The sequence below is a fragment of the Schistocerca piceifrons genome, chromosome 1 (genome assembly GCF_021461385.2).
Source record: "Schistocerca piceifrons isolate TAMUIC-IGC-003096 chromosome 1, iqSchPice1.1, whole genome shotgun sequence".
NCBI classification, from domain to species: Eukaryota; Metazoa; Arthropoda; class Insecta; order Orthoptera; family Acrididae; genus Schistocerca; species Schistocerca piceifrons.
In genome coordinates, this window is record NC_060138.1 from 203,495,656 (window position 1) to 203,517,351 (window position 21,696).

At 44.9% G+C, this 21,696-nt stretch overlaps 1 protein-coding gene across 1 annotated transcript in view; it reads right to left on the reverse strand.

The window, feature by feature from the left end:
- Positions 1 to 20,815, reverse strand: part of LOC124715501 — a 47,716-nt gene extending 26,901 nt beyond the window's left edge. Inside the window, exon 1 of the mRNA XM_047243102.1 lies at positions 20,750 to 20,815. Coding sequence (XP_047099058.1) covers positions 20,750 to 20,807 — 58 coding nt within the window. The 5' untranslated portion in view covers positions 20,808 to 20,815. The remainder of the gene's footprint in view (positions 1 to 20,749) is intronic.
- Between the last annotated feature and the right edge of the window lie 881 nt (positions 20,816 to 21,696).

The following is a 21,696-nucleotide window of genomic DNA, read 5'->3' on the forward strand; positions in this document are numbered from 1 at the left end:
GTAACTGCTCCCCCAGCCAAACGATCAGCGAGCTCATTACCCGGGATACCCACATGGCCCGGGACCCATAAGAAGTCAATGGAACAAGCAGCACGGTGAAGATCAGCGAGATGGTCATGGATGGCAGAGACCAAGGGATGGCGCGAAAAACACCGGTCAATAGCAAGAAGGCCACTCATCGAGTCCGTACATAACAAAACGCGGTTGTGTTGGGATTGTTTAATAAAGGTAAGGGCCCGGGAAATTGCCATCAATTCCGCAGTAAACACCCCACATGAGGGTGGCAGTAGATGATTTTCCGTTCCAACGAAGGACGTGAAGGCATACCCAACATGATCAGCAGATTTAGAGCCATCAGTGTAAAAAACAACAGCATCCCGAAACTCCCATAAAATTTGGCGGAAAAAGGAACGGAACACCACCGGGGGGATGGAATCTTTCGGACCGCGGCGGAGATCCATCCGAATTCGAGGCCGAGGAACTAACCAAGGAGGGGTGGAGGGGAGGGAGCGAGGAAGACAGGACAAAGAAGGAAGCCGAAAATCACGGGTAAGAGACGCAATGCGCAGCCCAACCGGTAAACCCGCCCGAGGGCGGGAGTCAGGCGGGCGACGTCCATGGTCTGGGAATAGGATAGAATAGGAAGGATGAGCGGGAGAAGAACGGATAGTAAGGGCATAAGACACCAGAAGCTGGGACCACCGAACAGAAAGGGGGGGGGGGGATCCCAGCTTCAACCAGGAGACTATCAACAGGGCTAGTAGGGAAGGCACCGGTGGCCAAACGGATACCACGATGGTGGACTGGATCCAGCACGTGCAGCGTGGAAGGAGCAGCTGAACCATAAACTTGACAACCATAGTCCAAACGTGACAGAACTAGAGCACGATAAAGACGGAGGAGGAGGGAACGGTCCGCAACCCAGGAGGAGTGGGCAAGGAAGCGAAGGACATTGAGTTTACGGAAACATCCTACCTTCAGGAGTCTGATATGGGGCAGCCAAGTGAGCTTGTTGTCGAAAAGAAGACCTAGGAAACGAAACTGTGGAACCACAGGCAATCTTTGTGCAGCGAGATAGAGCTCTGGATCAGGGTGGACCGTAGTACGGCGACAGAAGTGGACCACCCGCGATTTTAAAGGAGAGAATTGAAACCCGTGGGAGAGGGTCCATGCAGAGGCACGCCGTATAGCCACCTGGAGCTGCCGTTCTGCAGATGGCATCGAGGAGGAGCTAACCCAAATGCAGAAATCATCCACATACAGGGCAGGGGCGACCAAGGGACCGACAGAGGCCACAAGTCCATCGATAGCAATGAGGAAAAGAAGGACACTCAAGACAGAACCCTGTGGGATGCCCGTCTCCTGGGTCCGTGGAGAACTAAAAGCAGTACCAACTCGAACTCTGAATGACCTATGGATCAGGAACTGGCGGATAAAAATCGGGAGTGGGCCCCGAAGACCCCACTGATGAAGGGTTAGTAAGATGTGATGGCGCCAGGCCGTGTCATAGGCCTTGCGAAGGTCAAAAAACACTGCAACCAAATGGCGGCGCTGGGAAAAAGCCTGCCGAACTGCGGATTCCAAGCGAAGCAAATGATCGATTGGAGATCGTCCCTCTCGAAAGCCACACTGGTAAGGGGACAATAGATCCCGAGATTCGAGGACCCAAGTGAGCCGACGGGCTACCAGCCGTTCAAGTAACTTACAACCAACATTGGTCAAACTAATTGGCCGATAGCTGTCAACAGATAGGGGGTTCTGACCAGGCTTAAGGACAGGAACCACAATGCTATCCCTCCACTGAGAAGGGAAGTCACCCTGGAGCCAGATACGGTTAAACACCCGAAGAAGATGGTGCCGTTGTGGAGCACTGAGATGTTGAAGCAGCTGGTTATGAATGGAATCTGGGCCAGGAGCCGTATCATGAGAAGCAGATAGAGCAGAAAGAAATTCCCATTCAGTGAAAGGTTCGTTGTAAGATTCTGACTCACAAGTGGTGAAACATAAGGTGACAGCTTCAGCCTGCTGTTTTTGATGAAGGAAAGCAGCTGGATAGGAGGCCGACGCTGATGCCACTGCAAAATGGGTCGCAAGATGTTCTGCAAGAACTAATGGGTCCGTACAAATGCCATCTGGGAGGTGAAGGCCTGGGAGGGTGGACTGCCTATGGCAACCTTGGAGAGAGCGAAGTGTAGCCCATACCCGTGACAGAGGGACAGTGGAACCAAGGGAAGAAACGAATCGTTCCCAACATATCCGCTTGCTCTGTTTGATTAAATAACAGGCTTTAGCGCGAAGGCGCTTAAAGGTAGAAAGGCTGGCTACAGATGGGTGCCTCTTAAAGTGTTGCAAAGCTCGACGGCGATCACGGATGGCAATGGCAATGGCCGTACTCCACCACGGGACTTGCCGACGACGAAATTGTCCAGATGAGCGCGGGACAGCAAGGTTAGCAGCGCGAACAATCGCGTCAGACACGTCACGTAGGACGTCATCAATACAACCCGACAAAGAGGGAGAAAACTCGACCTGTGCAGTATATAGAGGCCAATCGGCGCGGTGGAAAGACCAACGAGGTAACCTCTCCATCGGGGAGCGGGAAGGGAGCGTGATAATCAACGGGAAATGGTCACTATCACAAAGGTCGTCGTGTGGCGACCAGTGTAATGAAGGGAGGAGAGAGGGAGAAGAAAGAGAAAGATCAATGGCAGAAAAGGTACCATGACCAGCACTGAAATGAGTAGGGGAGCCATCATTAAGAAGGCACAGGTCGTGGTCTGCAATAAATTGGTCGATAAGAAGACCTCGTCTAGATGGAAAGGCACTGCCCCACAAAGGATGATGAGCATTAAAATCCCCAAGGAGGAGGAAGGGAGGAGGAAGTTGCTGAAGAAGGGTGGTTAAGGCAGCAGGTGTAAGAGTCCTGTCAGGAGGGAGATAAAGATTGCAAATTGTGACTGCAGAGTCTAAGTGGAGCCTAACAGCAACCGCTTCCAATGTAGTTTGGAGAGGAATCCACGTGCTAGCAATGTCTGTACGGACCAACGTACAAACGCCACCAGAAGCCCGCAAGGGTCCGACCCGATTTCGACAGAAAACACGGAACCCACGGAGGGTCGGTGAGTGAGCATCAGTAAAATGAGATTCCTGGAGAACCACACAAGCTGCTGAGTAGGACGAAAGAAGGGATTTCAATTCCGGAAGGTGACGATAGTAGCCATTACAATTCCATTGGAGAACCACAGAACGATGGTTTAAATGAGGGCTGAACACGCTAAATCCAGTCATACCGCCGGGTCCCCACCCGTCACCGACAAGGAGGGGGCGACATCCATAAACGACAGGTCAGAATCCGGTTGTGAAGTCGGGGAAGGGACCTCCGGTGACACCAGAGGCTCTTTGTCCCGGGACTTATGTTTCTTCTTCTTTTCAGGCTGAGATCGAGGAGGGCTGTGTGGCATAATGGAGCCAGCTGCAGCAAGATCAGGAACAGAAAGAGACCGGGCGACCTGGGGGCCGATAGACCGCGGCTCTCGCGGTCGCCGCGCTGCAGCAGACCTTTGACCTGGAAGGTGCCGGGAAGGGGCATCCCGGGAGAGGCGCCCTTGACCGGCAGACGCCGAAGGAGTGGGACACTTCTCCGGCTGGGGAGGGGGAGCAGCGCCCAGAGGAGAAGGTGTGGGAGCCGCAGGGGAGGGGGGAAGGAGAGGGGTCCGGGATGGGGGTAAGGAAGGGGGAGGAAGGGATGAAGATGTAACCAAGGCGTAACTAGATGTCATGGACACAGGGTGCAATCGTGCATATTTCTTACGGGCCTCTGTGTAGCTTAAACGATCAAGGGACTTATACTCCTGTATCTTTTTTTCTTTCTTATAGACTGGGCAATCTGCTGAACGTGGAGAATGACTACCATGACAATTTACACATACAGGAGGGGGAACACAGGGACTCCCCTCATGGAGTGGACGTCCACAGTCACCACAGAGAGGGTCCTGGGAACAGCGAGAAGACATGTGGCCAAAACGCAAGCACTTAAAACACCGCATAGGAGGTGGGATGTACGGCTTCACATCACAGCGATAGATCATAATCTTAACTTTCTCAGGAAGGGTATCCCCTTCAAAGGCCAGGATAAAGGCACCAGTATCAATACGCTTATCTTTAGGACCCTTCTGAACACGCCGAACAAAGTGAACACCCCGCCGTCCGAGATTGTCCCGAAGTTCCTCATCAGTTTGAAGGATGAGGTCTCTGTGAAAGATCACACCTTGTACCATATTTAGAGACTGGTGTGGGGTAATGGACACGGGAATTGTGCCAAGATGGGTACAGGCACGAAGGGCCGCAGATTGGGCAGCCGAAGCAGTTTTTATCAGCTACGAACCCGACCGCATCTTGCTCAGGGAGTCCACTTCACCGAACTTGTCATCAATGTGTTCCAGAAAGAATAAAGGTTTGACACTGGTGAAAGTATCTCCATCAATCCTGGTGCAAACTAGATAACGCGGGAAAGGTTTTGCCCCTAGACGACGGGCCTGACCCTCCTCCCAGGGGGTAGCCACGGAAGGGAAGGCCGAAGGGGCAAGAGAAGCAGCACTTGAGGAATCAGTACCACACAGAGAGACAGCCGCAGAAGAGCGGCCAGAGTTTTGGACCCGTATGCGTTTCATCTGCATAGCGTCCGCCCTGATACCACCAACTCCGATCAGGGGCTCTCCTCACGGGCGCCACCCAGCCACAGCAAGGGCCGTCTGGCACGGCGGCCATTGCCGGGAGTTCCGATGCTCCAGGATGACGAGCAACCACTCCAAGGCATGCATGAGGAGGTCACAGCTCAGGTATCAGAAGTGTGATCCCTGTGTGTTCAGGGGGCTCAACCAAAAGGGTACATAGCGACCCCACCACACGGGCTGGCTACCGTGCTGGCTATGCACCCTAGCATCAGACAACGACGTAAAAGAAAAGGTGGAATGTACTAGGAGGGCACACGTCGGAGACACTAGGTAAGGTGCTCTTCCCCAAATGGCTCACACTACGGAAGAGAAATTTTGGAATGGAGGTCAAACCCCAGAGGGGGACCAAGGAATGCCAAAAGGAGGAGATGATTACGCAACAAAGCCGGAGTGTAAAACCAACAGAACCAGGAGGATAGCGGGGGCCAACATAAGCAAGGACACCAATAGAGGGAGAGGAGAGGAGAGGGCGAGGGGAAAGGGGTATGGAGGGGAAAGGAGGGGAAGGGAAAGGAAATGCAGCCCGGGAGAGAAAGAAGGCTGCAACGGCTCGGGGCCCCGTGCTCGCCACGCACGTATCCACAAAAGAGTTGTGGACCCCCTGGGGGGGTTGGTAAATTGCCCGCGTTTGCGTCAGCCCTGCCCGGCTGCACTGGAACACGTCTGCTGTTAATAGATCTCATCAGAAACTGAAGTATGGTCCGTTTTATCTGAATGAAGTGTCTTAGAAAAACTTCAGTTTCTGTGGCTGTTTACCAAATACAAATGTCTACACAGATGACTGAGTAGTATAGTTTCCTTGCTTCAATAAAAGTTTTATCTACAGGACTAATGATACAACTACGGCGTTTTAATACAGGAAACAAGATTACTAAACGGCAATGCAAGCTCTCAAAAACAGGGTCACCTTGTTAAAAAAACTGGTTAACGGTCGGAATATACAGGGTGTTTAAAAAATGACCGGTATATTTGAAACGGCAATAAAAACTAAACGAGCAGCGATAGAAATACACCGTTTGTTGCAATACGCTTGGGACAACAGTACATTTTCAGGCAGACAAACTTTCGAAATTACAGTAGTTACAATTTTCAACAACAGATGGCGCTGCGGTCTGGGAAACACTATAGTACAATATTTTCCACATATCCACCATGCGTAGCAATAATATGGCGTAGTCTCTGAATGAAATTACCCGAAACCTTTGACAACGTGTCTGGCGGAATGGCTTCACATGCAGATGAGATATACTGCTTCAGCTGTTCAATTGTTTCTTGATTCTGGCGGTACACCTGGTCTTTCAAGTGTCCCCACAGAAAGAAGTCACAGGGGTTCATGTCTGGCGAATAGGGAGGCCAATCCACGCCGCCTCCTGTATGTTTCGGATAGCCCAAAGCAATCACACGATCATCGAAATATTCATTCAGGAAATTAAAGACGTCGGCCGTGCGATGTGGCCGGGCACCATCTTGCATAAACCACGAGGTGTTCGCAGTGTCGTCTAAGGCACTTTGTACCGCCACAAATTCACGAAGAATGTCCAGATAGCGTGATGCAGTAATCGTTTCGGATCTGAAAAATGGGCCAATGATTCCTTTGGAAGAAATGGCGACCCAGACCAGTACTTTTTGAGGATGCAGGGACGATGGGACTGCAACATGGGGCTTTTCGGTTCCCCATATGCGCCAGTTCTGTTTATTGACGAAGCCGTCCAGGTAAAAATAAGCTTCGTCAGTAAACCAAATGCTGCCCACATGCATATCGCCGTCATCAATCCTGTGCACTATATCGTTAGCGAATGTCTCTCGTGCAGCAATGGTAGCGGCGCTGAGGGGTCGCCGCGTTTGAATTTTGTATGGATAGAGGTGTAAACTCTGGCGCATGAGACGATACGTGGACGTTGGCGTCATTTGGACCGCAGCTGCAACACGGCGAACGGAAACCCGAGGCCGCTGTTGGATCACCTACTGCACTAGCTGCTCGTTGCCCTCTGTGGTTGCCGTACGCGGTCGCCCTACCTTTCCAGCACGTTCATCCGTCACGTTCCTAGTCCGTTGAAATTTTTCAACCAGATCCTTTATTGTATCGCTTTTCGGTCCTTTGGTTACATTAAACCTCCGTTGAAAACTTCGTCTTGTTGCAACAACACTGTGTTCTAGGCGGTGGAATTCCAACACCAGAAAAATCCTCTGTTCTAAGGAATAAACCATGTTGTCCACAGCACACTTGCACGTTGTGAACAGCACACGCTTACAGCAGAAAGATGACGTACAGAATGGCGCACCCACAGACTGCGTTGTCTTCTATATCTTTCACATCACTTGCAACGCCATCTGTTGTTGAAAATTGTAACTACTGTAATTTCGAAAGTTTGTCCGCCTGAAAATGTACTGTTGTCCCAAGCATATTGCAACAAACGGTGTATTTCTATCGCTGCTCGTTTAGTTTTTATTGCCGTTTCAAATATACCGGTCATTTTTGAAACACCCTGTAGCTACTCACAGCAATAAGTAGTCTTCTCTTGTATTTTTGATTGAAGTTAGCTGGAGAAGGTATCAAATATTTCGTAAATATCGCGTAGTGAATAAAAATGATAAATATCATATAGACCTGTTAACATAAATGCAGAGCCGTATGTACGGCATGAAACTGAACAGTTCCCTTCTTACTTGATATTCCTTACAAGGGAACCTCCCCATCGCACCCCCCTCAGATTTAGTTATAATTTGGCACAGTGGATAGGCCTTGAAAAATTAAACACAGATCAATCGAGAAAACAGGAAGAAGTTGTGTGGAACTGTGAAAAAAAAATAAGCAAAATATAATTAAATCTGAGGGGGGTGCGACGGTGAGGTTCCCCTGTTAGAAATACGCACTAAACTGAATTCTACTCCATTTCATCAAAAACATCGCAATTTCATCGGGAAGTTCGCTTCAAATATTAAGAAATATTTTGTTATTTACTGAATTGCTTTCAACATCTATTAAAGTTAAATGTATGTCTTTTTCTTGTTGAGGAACCATCTACCTTACTAACTGGCTAGATCTCCATTATTACTCTGCAATTCACAATTAAGTTCTTGGCAGCTTTAAGTTACTTCTCTACCGTTCCACTGTCCAACAGTGCGCTGGAGAAACGAACACTTAAAGGGTTCAAATGGCTCTAAGCACTATGGGACTTAACATCTGATGTCATCAGTCCCCTTAGAACTACTTAAATCTAACGACATCACACAAATCCATGCCCGAGGCAGGATTCGAACCTGCGACGGTAGCAACAGCGCGGTTCCGGACTGAAGCGCCTAGAACCGCTCTGCCACAAAGGATGGCGAACACTTCAATCTTTCCATGCGAGTCCTTATTTCCTCTTATTATATTATGAGAATCATTTCTCGCTATGTTGTGGGCTCCGATAAAATGTTCACGCTGGACAGAAAGTTGTTGAAATTTCATGGTAAGATCCTGCCGCAACGAACTTTGTTCTAATTATTGGGACCCCAATTCGTGTATCATCCGTGGCGCTCACCTATTTCCCGATAATACAGAACGCTCTGCTCTTTTTCAACTTTTACGATGTGCGCCGTCAATCCGTTATGATCTGGATGTCACACGGTACATCAATACTACTGAAGAAGGTGGAAAGGCGTAGTCTAAGCAGTCTTTAGTAGACCTATTGCTTTTTCTACATTTTCTGCCGATCGCAGGCTTTGGTCTGCTTTCTTCACAACAATGTCTATGTGATAGTTCCAGTTTGAATTATTCGTAATTGCAATAGTTAAGTACACATTCATGCAAAAAAAGACGCACCACGACGGAATTATCCAAATGGGATGGAACACGGTAGATGTGATGTACGAAACAGACAAAAATTAGACGAGTTATTTAAGGGAGAACGCTTCACTGAGTCAAATCACTGGTCGAACTATGGCTTTTAGGGAAGCAGTTATACGGCTTGGCATAGATTGAGAGTGTCGTTGAATATTCTCCTGGGAGATAGAGCAAAATTCTGTACAATTTGCGCGTTAGATCGTCATAAGCCTGAGATGGTTCGAGAACTCGGTCCACAATGCTCCAAACGTTCGGAGTTGATAAATACAGTGTTCTTACTGGCCAAACTAGGGTTTGAAAACACGAAACAAGTAGGAGAAACTCTCGCCGTTTGAGGGCGGGAATTATCTTGCTTAAATGTAGTGCCAGAATGGCTTGCCATGAAGGGCAGCAGAACGAAGTGTAGAATATCATCGATGTAACGCTGTGCTGTGAGAGTACCGCCGATGACAACCATAGCGGTCCCGCTATGAAAGAAATGGGACGCCAGAGCATCTGATGATTGTCGGGTCGTATCCCACCACTGTCTGGAATATCGCCCGACACGTCTTCAGCCTGCAATCTCTGACTGGAGTAGGACCAGCGTAAATGTGTCTGGAATTGCCTCAGATAGCAGTTGGGTATTACGCTGACAATCGCCCGCCATATTGCCCGACAACCGGCGTTAATTGTTTAGGGTGCTATTTCCTTTCATCGTAGGAATCCTTTGGTTATCTACGGCACCCTTATAGCACAGTGGTACGTATTCTACACCCCGTTTTGTTGCCCTTTATGGCAAGTGGACCCCAACAAAAATGTTACCAGCCTATGTCGGATATTGCATTCACGTGTCTATCGCCCGTGAGAGTCGTTTGTGGTTCCTGGCGAAATGCATTCTCGTTACCTGTCAGGCATAGTTTACAACAGAAATGCCTTCGTCTACAGTTCGTGAATTTCGATGCAACACTGGACTAAGCTGTGCGGTCCGTTACGGCCATATGAGAGAGATGTTAATAATCCCTAACTGTAGCGGTCGCGCGGTTCCAGACTGGAGCGCCTAGAACCGCTCGGCCACACCGGCCGGCTGAACGGTATTACTGAACCATTTACCAGATATTATTCTTCATTTCAGACTCAGTGCTGACCTCTAATTTAACGATTTCACTTTTCAACTTCGTCTGCTGGTTTCTCACATTCTGAGCTTGGGGTAACGATCTTTCCGGATACACAGAAGAGGGCTCTGGTGGGCCTATGCAGTCCCTGAATGTCTCCATCGTCTGAATTAACTAATGATATTCTTTCTAGATATTTAACTTCCACAAATATGAGTCTACTGCCTCTGTCGTCTTCACATATTTGGGGAAAACTGTATTTCATCGTCTTTAACCGCCCAATAATTAATGAAGCCATCGTACACCACAATTATTATAGTCTCAATTGTTGCTATTAATTTTCTGCTATTTTAGCGTTAAGTGATGGCAGACTACAGGTACTCTGCATTTCAAAGTGTTACGCTCTGGGGAAATACCAGGTGTATCTCGTAAGAGCCGTCAGGATCATTTTGTTCGACGTTTTGTAGAAAATTTGTAGTATCTTGTCATCTGTGGATCAGTTCATACCAACATTGTTTCATTCGACATCTGACAACGAGGAGAAAACAGAACGAACAATTTTTTTAAAGTGGACTTATGTGCGTATTGGATAAAGCTGTCCATGCGGGCCGGCCGGAGTGGCCGTGCGGTTCTAGGCGCTACAGTCTGGAACCGAGCGACCGGTACGGTCGCAGGTTCGAATCCTGCCTCGGGCATGGATGTGTGTGATGTCCTTAGGTTAGTTAGCTGTAATTAGTTCTAAGTTATAGGCGACTGGTGACCTCAGAAGTCGCATAGTGCTCAGAGCCATTTGAACCATTTTTTTGTCCATGCGGTATTCGGTTTATCGATGTGTGTTAACAGAGAAGGCGAAACAAAAAATAGCCAGTACCGTAGCAGCTACTGACGAGGAGAAAACGTCAAGTGCCATATCCCGATTTCCCAGAATCTTCTCTCAGTGAAAGGAGTTCAAAATAGGAGAAATGCCTTTTAATGCGTGTTAAACTCAGTCCAACTGGTGGCACAGTGGCTAGAATCACGCCCCCACTTTCGCGTCCCGTTTTCGAATCCCTATTATTGTTTTTATTTTTGTTTGGTCTTTTACCTATTCGTGTCCTTAGAAGGCTACATCGTCTTATTAATTATGGGATACAAGGGCATTACATTAATTTTAGAATTACAAATGGTTCTCTCAATAAGTGTCACGCATTTATTATGAGTTACGTTATTTCCAGCGGTTACAATCTTTTTAATTTTCCTTTCATTTATGCTCTGATTCATTTAGCACACTATTAGACGAATAAGGACAACATTATTTCAATATACGTTAAAAAACATTCGTTGAATATGGACATGGGTAGAAAAATGGAAACATAATATGGTTTCTAACACGAGAGCTAAAAGTGTGAAGCTGCAACGCTAGCCACTTTGCTATCACTTCAGTTTAACTACGTACTCGCTAAAAGGCAAGAAGTACCTCTAAAACTTTTGTCATCGTTTTCTCAGAAATGGTCGAGTGTCTACGGATAAGCCGACACATGTTCGTTTATTTTGACCTTTCCAGTGAGCGAAGTTTCTGGGATATCGGGCTATGACACTTGCTGTGTTCTCTTTAATATCGCCAGCGCATGACAGCAGGAGACAACACGGTGCCTGTCAGCACAACAGACTCCGCAAGGTCGGTTAACGCTTGTCGGAGCAAAGTCCTTGCCAACTTTCACCTCTTGCGCCAGCCCACGCCATGCTGTCTGCTACGACTGCGCAGCAGCGCTACTCAGTCGCTGCTGGCTGGAGATTGGCTGTCCGTGTTTAGTACCGTTAACTTTCTTCTACAATTTACATGTAGCTTAATGAACAAAAAGAAGTTTATTACGCGATTGAACTCAAGTTTTACGCTTAGTTGGATAATTAGTTGAGGGGTTAATGCTTTTTTAGTGGTACAAAGTTTTTCCTTTCTCTGTTTCTTTTAGTATTTGGTTTTTGTTGTTTTAGGATTTTTTGTTTTATAGTCTTCGTAGCACAGAATACGGATGAACAAGAGGACCGCGCCCACTGCGCCACAAGTTTAGTCCAAATTTATGATATACACTGATCAGACAGAACATTATGACCACCGACCTACTTTCTATATAAGCCCGTTCAGGCGATAGCAGCATTGCCTGGCGAGAAATAACTGCTAGTCAGCCTCACGCATGGTGCATGTAGTATCTGCGAGCGTGCTGTCCGTTTCTAGAATGGGGAAGACGCTCGGTCTGAGTTTAACCAAGGGCATTTTGTAATGGCCCGTAGGCTAGGCAAGAGCATTTCGGAAACTGCACCACTCTTCGTGTGTTCGAGGAGTGCTGTGGTGTCTTCAGCAGGTGGTCAAACCACGTCCAGACGCCGTGTGGTTGGGCGGCCACCATTAATTACAAATGTCTGAGGTCGTAGGCTGGCCAGACTGGTGAAACAGGACAGGTGGCATACTATGACAGAACTAAGATTAGACTTTAATGCTTGGCAGAGTACAAGTGTGTACACAGTGCACGAAACACTCCTAACGATTGGCCTCCACAGCCGGCGACCTATGCATGTGCATGTAACACCACGACATCGGCAACTATGACAAATGGCCACGTGACCATCGGCACCCGACGTTGGCGCAGTGGCAGAGCCTTAGTCTGATGAATCCCAATACCTTTTTCAGCAGGCCTATGGGAGGGCACGAATCTGTCGTCGTCCAGGAGAACAGCTCCTTGACACCTGCAGTGACGAACGGAGACACGCTGGTGACGGCTGCATTAGGCTTGGAAACATTCGCTTCGGCATCCATGGTCCAGTGAAGCTGGTGCAAGGTACCACAACAGCCAGGGAGTGTATCACACTGGTTGCAGACCACGTACGCCCCTCGTGCCGATCATGTTTCCCGACAGCAGTGGCACTTTTCATCAAGATAATGCGCCAAGGCCAGCAATGAGCAGGAGTGGTTGGAGGAACACAGTGGTGAGTTCCAGTTGATGTGCTGGGGTCCCAACTCCCCAGACCTGGGCCCGATCGAACACATCTGGGATGTGACAACGTGACGTCAGAGCTCATCGCCTCTTCCCCATGTGCGCAAGTGTGATGCCAATTCCCTCCAGTGACGTACCACAGTCGCTGCCGCACCGGAAAGAACTGGATGGTAATCCGAGACAGTGGGATCGAGTCCCTCAATAGAAACTTAAATTTTAACATTACTTACACTCCAAACTAACCGAAATAATGTTCAATACCTTTTATATCTTAATATTTTCATAGAAGGGATTAAGAGGGAAGACAAAGGAAAGTTTAGGATTGCAAATAAATTTCTAAGAAAGATTTGTAACTTTCCAAAAGGGGGGGGGGGAGGGGGGGAGCGTAATTAATGCGTACAGAATTTCTTACTCCGTTAGTTTCACTTTGACTTCGAGCAGCCCTTGGCAGTTGCCACAATAAATTTGTCATTTAAGTACTGTACAGAGATAAGTATCTCTTATCTCTATGAATTACAGTCGATGGATTAATTTCGCCCTTTTATATGAAACAAACTGAATTCCTTAGAAACCTATGTATTTTCCATTCATCTGTCTAGTTGCAAGTGAGAACGCCATGTCTCTCTTTAACCTAATCATGAATAATCTTGATATTGAGTTAAAATGACTTATTCGTCATTGAATATGTACCTTAAATATCAATAATTGTCTGGACAGTTTGTTGTATGTCTCAGCAACATAACTCCGCCGGGAAGCGGGAGTTCGGTGAGGTTATCATTATGTGCAATCAGCGTGCATATCGTATGCTTTTTTGCATCCTCATAGAACTTGCAATCTAAATTGTCTTATTTGAAGTCTTGGTATTTTTGCTATTCGGTGAGACATATTTCATGGTGTTGTGCTACATTTTATCACGGTCAGTCATCACTCAACTTATCGCTTTCCTACAGCTATCTCTGCCCTTGGTTTCATCATAACGGTAAAACCAACAGCAACGCGCGCAGAATCAGCTAAGCCTAGAGTCTGTTTAAATCTTAACCCAGAACTAAAGAAAACCATTTTCACTCACGCTGAAGCCATTGTGATTATACCTTACATCAGAACAAATGTTATTCTGAGGTACAATGCAATCTAGTATTCCACTTTTATTCTGACTAATTTTTTGGGAAGTATCAGACCGCACCCGAACAATAGGTCCCCGATGCAGGTAATACTGGCCCATCAGCCGTTGGGGACACGCTAGCTAGCTTCGGCTGCCGAGCTTATTCACTTGTTAGCTCTCGACTGAGCAACGTGAATTTTTTTCGAGAATCTTGTGACAACGCAGTGAGACTATTCTTTCTGCGGAGGAAGATCTGAACAGCCCCATAATCGTAAAAATAAGGCGTTTATGAAATTCACAAGACGGCGAAAAATTTATTGACTCCGCTGTTTGTACGGAAAATATCAGCCCGCGGCGTGTAAATCAACTGTTAAATAACGCCTGTAATTTTATGTGTAAAGACTGAGTCTTAATCCCTTTTCGGAAATGTGCAATTCCCAAATTTTCCCTTGTCTCTTTCGTGCCTTTTACGAACATATTAATACGTTTTGTTGTGCATTATTTCGGTTTATTTGCAGTATAAAAAAGGTAAACATTTAAAATGAAAGCGTAGGGACTCGACTCCACGACCCTCGGATTGTCAGTCTATACTCTTTCCACTGCGCCATCCGCTGTCTGGAACTACGCCAACAATTGGCTCTTATGTCGCCCAAACCTCGCCAAAAACTTAATTTTTCTAAACGCTTGGCGATCAAGAGCTCCTGCTCCTGCCACATTCAATGGCCGAAATCTGTAGGCGAGTCCTCTTGTAAGGACAAACTTTAGATAGAAGAAAGTATATAGGATTACCAGAAATTAGATTAAGGATAAGCTTCAATCGACGCTACCTTGGAAGCAAATTATGATGGTGAAAGAAGAGACGACTTAAAAAAGGCTAGCACATGCTAAGACTGTATTCCTGACCAAGGGAATTGATTGATTGAGAGGTGTTATGGGACCAAACTGCCAGATCATCAGTCCCACGATTCCGAAGTGGGTCACAGAAGAAAGAGAGTATACTAAAAGTGGACCGATCCAGTCAGAGGAGTCAAATTATAAAACAATGATCATTAAACACACACAGTAAAGGCATAGAAGATGAGACCTAATCTAAAAACTGAAAAAAGGGGGAGGGCGGTCATGGGGTCACAGACCGAGAAGGCTGTAAAAGTAGTCCCAACCACAGCCAAATCGCCCCTGCTCCGAGACTAAAGTAGAACCTTATTCCTGGAAATAATAACCACTTTCACCGAGGAAACTGAGGACCAGTTCAACCATCCGTGGATAGTCTGCTAATATTAAATTTAAGGAATCGGAAAGACTATACTTAACACGAAGGGCCGAAAGAAGGGGACATTCCACCAATATGAGGTATATCGTCGGTCTGCTCCACGACCACATTGTGGGGGTGGATCGTTACGTAGAAGGACCTGACCAAGGAAAGTCTGCTGGTATTAAACAGTGACCATCTGAGAAAAATTCCTGAGAATGTAAGTTAAAGCGTTGTATCGTAGTGAATCATGTGCTCTGGGAACACTGGAAAAGAAATGACTAAGCATTTGAGGCACCACAGAAAGATGTTCCAAATTAGGTGGACTGACAAGATGATTCAGTTTGTTCTCCACAGATTCGGTGAAGAAAGGAACATATGGAAAACACTGAAATGAAGGGACAGGACACGGGTTTAAGGTATCAGGGGATAACGTTCTTGTTACTACAGATAGCTTTAGAGGGTAAAATTATAAAAGGAGAGAAAATACAGCCAACAAATAATTGACGTAAAGTGCAATCACAACTCAGATTAAGAGCTTAGTGCACGAGAGTTTCCTCTCCTATACTAAGCTACCTGTCTATATGTATGTATGCACAAAAATGAATTGTCTGTGCTAGTTTGTGGTCGAGCGGTTGTATGCTCTTCAGTCCGGAACCGCGCTGCTGCTACGGTTGCAGGTTCGAATCCTGCCTCGGGCATGGATGTGTGTGATGTCCTTAGGTTTAAGTAGCTCTAAGTCTAGGGAACTGATGACCTCAGATGTTAAGTCCCATAGTGCTTAGAGGCATTTGAACCATCTGTTCTAGTTTAGCTTTACAGAGAGACTAAGTGTGAAAAATGAAGAAAGAAAAAAGAATAAAAATTGCCCTATAAACACATCAAACACATTTGACACAGAGGGCTACAGGATCTGTAAAGGAAAACCGGTCACAAAGAATAAAGTATCTGCGTGGAACAGCTTTCATGGTCAAAATCTAACAATCCACAACGAATTTCGCGTCCCCATCAGACCGAATATCTCTTCTCTCTGTTAGATCTGCAAACAAGGGCTATACCATCATAAACTCACATGCACCTACCAACAACAACGACAACAGAAGAAATCTAACAATTTTGGAAGACACTAGGAAATAAGACATCAAAAAGCACGAAGTAAAACTACTCGTAGGACACTTCAGTGGACAGATTGGCAGAGAAGAGAAATACTAGGTAATAGTAGGAAATTTTCCTGCACACAAACGCATCAATAAGAATTGAGATGGGCTCATCAACTTCTGCAGCCATTTTGACTTAATGTCAACCTTTCTCAAGAAATTGACAAGGAGAGAGAAGACCTGGTGGTCTAATAGACATTTAGGCTATGAATGTGTCAAGAGATGAATAGCACAACTTTTTAACAGAAATCAAAGCCAGTTTCAATCAAAGGTCAAACGTCAAAATTAAAAACGCCATACAATTAAAATTTGTCAGTACAGGAACGAATTGGTCAAAAATCTTCACGCATAGAAGATGAGAAACTGGGATAAAACCAGAAGAATGATAGAAATGATGAACGATTACCAATGACAGACAACTATGAGCTACTAGCTAATTAGTTCAAAAATTTTCTAAACTGCGAGAGCCAACACAGACTAATTTTCAGACAGCCTCAAGAAGAAAACCCACATTCAGAACCATCATCACTGCATCAAACTGAACGATACATCGGCCAGCTGAAAAACAGAGCGTCAGGTAAAGACGGCATATTAGCTAAGATGTCTAAGCTGAGGGCGAAGAGGGCAGCTGAAACTATTTATGAGGCTATTAAAGATTACAGAAAGAAAAATATCGGACGATTCGAAACAAAGCATAATCCATCCGCTACACAAGGAGGGTGACAAGACAGAGACAAACAATTACCGAGGCATATGTCTACTTCCAGTCACCTAAAAAATTATATCCAAAGCTCTACCGAATAATATAGATCAAGCAGAACACACAATTTTCGAGTACCAAGTAGAGTTCGGAAAAGAAAAGATCGTGCCCAGAACAAATTTTTAACTTTAAAACTACGTCTGAAATTCTATAGTAAATTGTGGTTTCCATCACTTTCATCACTAGGCACTGCTGCATTTCCATTCGCCGAATGCAACTGTCTTAGTCACGTTCTGCGTCACCACTTTCAAATGCAAACAGACAGCATTATAACCTGTTCAACATTTTTGACGTTATGCGTTTTAGCCCAGTCTGTTACAAGTACTTTTAAGCAGCTTCATGAGTGTCCTCCCACAGATTAGGGATATTTCTTGCTGATACTTATATTTAATGGTGTGACAGATCAGTTCCACTGTATTTAAATCTGAACAATATGAAGCTAATCTTAGAACAGCAAATCACGTTCAGTAGTGAAGCCTGTCTCCATTCTGTTAAGCTCTATTACAGCGCCATCTATCACAAAGCGACGAAAGTGGTCCAACTAAAACATTCATATTCTTTACGTACTTCACGAATGTGTAATAAAAATGGGGTTACTATTTAAAAAAACGCAGCTGATATCCGTTTGACCTATAGCAGTGTCATCTAGCGGGCCATCCATAGCGCCACCTGGTTTCCCCCTTCAAGCTAGACGAGATTCGTTCTTTGTAGTTTTTTCGCTTGATGCTTATGTAGCGAGATATTTGGCCCGGTCACTATCAATGGACCACCCTGTAGACACTCCAAGGCCCCACAATCCCGTAAGCTTTCTACAGTGAACAGCTGTCAGTTCTAAAGGTGGCCACTGTCTTACTAAACTCATGAGCCTTTGGTTATAACATCTGTGTCAAACAATGTTTCATTTGAGTATGTAACCACGAGACAGCAATTTATGAACAAACGTCAACCAGTCACTATTTACCGATTCTTTTTTACGTTTGACAAGAAATTTGCCATTCTTCAGCTTCCAACATTATCGTAACTTTGTTCAGAACCAAAATACAGCTTATAACGTTAAAGCGAACGTGGGTTTTAATAAGTCTTTCACTGCTCCAAATTTTTTAAATTTGAATTTATTTTCGAGCCTCATATCCACCAGTACTATGGGACGCAGCAGCTACTGTCAAAAAATAAAGTTAGTGACGTATCCCTTCTGAAAATTTAAGTGCTATGGCAGTTCATTATATTAAATATCTGCACACACGCACGTATCTGTGTAAGATACTATTTGTTCCTTTTCCGAATTTATTCGTGCAATTAAACGCTATTTTTCTTCACGTACACTAGGATGTGTAGGCAGTTCAGTTACGACTAATACTGTTTGTATGCATGAAACACACGGAACAACTGCTAGGTCAATCGCATTTTCTTTACTACCATTCTCGGTCTATCAGACAGTTTTGATGAACGAAAGCATCATTTGCATACACATATTCACATTATAATAAATATGTTTATCATTTCAGTCTGTGTCAGAACTTCTTTAGAGTCCCATCAGAACAAAAACCCCGCATTATATATTCTTAATGGGCGATATATGAGCGTATATTCCCGAAGATGTTCTTAAGCGGTTCATCTAGCAGCTATCAGTGGGTATACATTATTTTACAAAAAAGCAAATCTTACCCTCTGCTCAGAAAATAGCAGCACAGAGACAGAGAGGCCGCAATATCGGGGAATAAAATCAGGTAGCTTAGGTTGGAACGTTTAAATATCTAATGGTAATATTATGAAGTGATATGAAATGGAACATATGGAATTAAAGTAGGTAAGGCAAATTGAATCCTTAAGATGTGCTGAGACGTTTCTGGGAGAGTGAGTGTACTTTTAAACTACGTACAACAGGTTGTGAAGACTGATTCTAGAACAGTCCATTGTTTGGAGCCTAAACTGACATACACTGCTAGGATCGCAACAGCTCGTATCAAATTTAAAAGGGATTCTAACGGAATTTAAATGAGAGTCTCTGGGAGCATAGCAATGTTCTTGCCAAGTCCTGTTGCGTAAATTTAGAGAATCGATATTCAAGCAGGATCGTGTTAAAGTTGTGCTGTCTCCGCCTTGTATCGTGCGTAGAGATAAGAACAAGATAAATTTTGTCCCGTACAGAGGCACTACTCTATACGCCACTGAAGGACTATTACTGGTTAGTAACAGCACGAAATACCCCAGACATGTCATTTTGGCTTACGCAGTACATGAACGTTTAAATATAGAGTTAACGTTACGCCAAGTATGTCCATGCGAAGGAAAGACACCAAAAACAAATATTTCAAAGCAGGTTGAGAGTCAACGTTTGTCATTTTGGCATCTGCGCAAAACCCAGCCAAGAGCTTTACTATGATCTCATTCTAGTGGTCTGTAGCTGCCTTCCTCCGTTGTTGAAATTGGCTCGGCCAGTTGCTGAAACCTTTCCATTCGTAATCAGGCAATTTACCACTGAACCACCAACTCAATAGAACTTAATTTAGAAATGTTACATCAGAGTACAGTCACGTCCTCAAGATTCCCACCTCAGTATCGACAATAGGCAACTAAGTCTTAAAAGGTTTCGCTGATTTTGAAATAGTAGATTTTGTAATTTCATCATCTGTTTATGTACCTTAGTGTTTGTATCAAAAGTAAGTCATGAATACAACATTAAAAATGAAATTGGTTTTCTTCTGCAAGATGATTCAAGAAAATGCTTGCGTCTCCGAACGCAGATTACGAAAATGACTCCGTTCATTAAGCGCTTTATATCTGTTCCTAAACATGGCCTCTAGATTGCGACACAGACGCATTAAGGGACTGTTCCAGACAGCGTCTTGAATGTTGTTAAATTTCAAGATCTCCACTAACTCCCTGCGAGCATTCCACCTATGGTAAACAAAAATCCTATGTCTTAAGACAATGTCTAGGAGGCATCAGCCAGTTTTTGTAACAAGTTCAATTAGATCGCAGTCATCTTAATTTTTATATTCCAGTGTTTGACATTTCGTATGTCATTGTTACGCTACTTCGTCGCAACGCTTTCCGTAAAACGCTTTCCGCTAGTAGCAACATAATATTCCAATCGTCATACCAACATACTTGGCATAAAATCCATGCCAGATATTTCCGATGAAATAAATTATTTTTATACATTCAAACTTATATCAATATAACTGATGCAGAAAATGGTCACTCCAACAAAATTATTACTTTTCTGTTCGTTATTTTTTATCCTGCCGATATTACTCAAAAAATCATTTACATTGCATCACACATCAATTACAATACACGTTACTTAACCTAGCCGTAATTAACATGCCTTATGCTTCCACATATTTACATAAAGTCATGGCTAACTTGGAAATAATTCAAGTTTCTTTGTTTTGCCGAGAGAACGGCAGTTGGTTATCTAAGTAATGAAAGAAGGGAAAAGGGACAGAAAAAGTAAATAAAAAGAACAAGGAAGGGAAAGTACTTTAAGCAGAAACGAGGATTTAATTCAATGTTGAACGAAGAGAAATGTCCTTTAATTTTTGGGAAAAATTACTGGGGCTACAAAAGTGAAGTCCTTCAACTTTTTCTTAATGGTACCAGATTTTGCGTGCAATACGGAGTGACTTGTACGAGAGGCGGACAGCAGCAATGGAGAAGCACGACAACGTTTTTGTTTTGTTAATAGGTACAGCAAGGGAAGTAAGACGATCTAAACGCGTGTAAGGTATTACTGTACACGGAAGTACGGCTTAAGTAAATTTACAGCAAACCACAATCATTGGCTTACTACAAGACAAAATTTAATCAAGAATGAAGGAGACACGTCGCACAGAAATCCGAATGCAGTTGTACTTACCTAGCAGTAAAACCACGCTCGTCATCAGACACATCTCCGGGTGTCGGCTCGACTGCATTGTGAGGAGGAAGCTGGAACAGTGCTTCGCAGTGTGAGTCGCCGCGGAATAAATACACATGTGGACAACACGCCGGTTGCGTCCAACGGGAACTGGGAAGAACAGTGACGTCACAGGTCCATTCCGTGGCGTGAGGCACGACGTTCACCTCCCCTGTGTCTGCTTTCCCTCGTCATCGGTCCTGCGCGGGGAATCAGAGTGCATGCGTCACAGGCAGCATTGCTGTTTCGGTTTCGTTCCTGAGGGAGACCGTTTACAAGGAAGAATTTTTGTTTTCGTTGTGCCAGCCATCTATTGGCACTAAAGAGGATTGTATTTTATTTTATCCAGTAGAAATGCTTGCCGAAAACCTGCGACTGTAAAAAAAAGGGTTTGTATATAAAAATAACTTTTGCTGCTACCACGGCACACGATTTACTTTTATGAGTTCCTACAAGATGCGTTTCGGAAAATTATTCCCATTTTCAAGTGCGTTTTTCGGGTATTATGAAATGTATGTGCAATGTTTACGATGTTCTCTCCCAGCTGAAAATGGTTCAAATGGCTCTAAGCACTATGGGACTTAACATCTGAGGTCATCAGTCCCCTAGACTTAGAACTACTTAAACCTAACTAACCTAATGACATCACACACATCCATTCCCGAGGCAGGATTCGAACCTGTGACTGTAGCAGCAGCGCGGTTCCGGACTGAAGCGCCTAGAACCGCACGGTCACAGCAGCCGGCTGTCTCAGCTGAACAAGTTAACTGTTTTAATTATTTAGGAAACCAAATACGTTGTCGGCACAATATAGATATAGACAACAAGCTTCATCAATTTCATTGTATATGTAGCTCTATGAATAGAATCTTAGAGAACAGAGTTAGAAGGGAAATAAAAATAAAGTT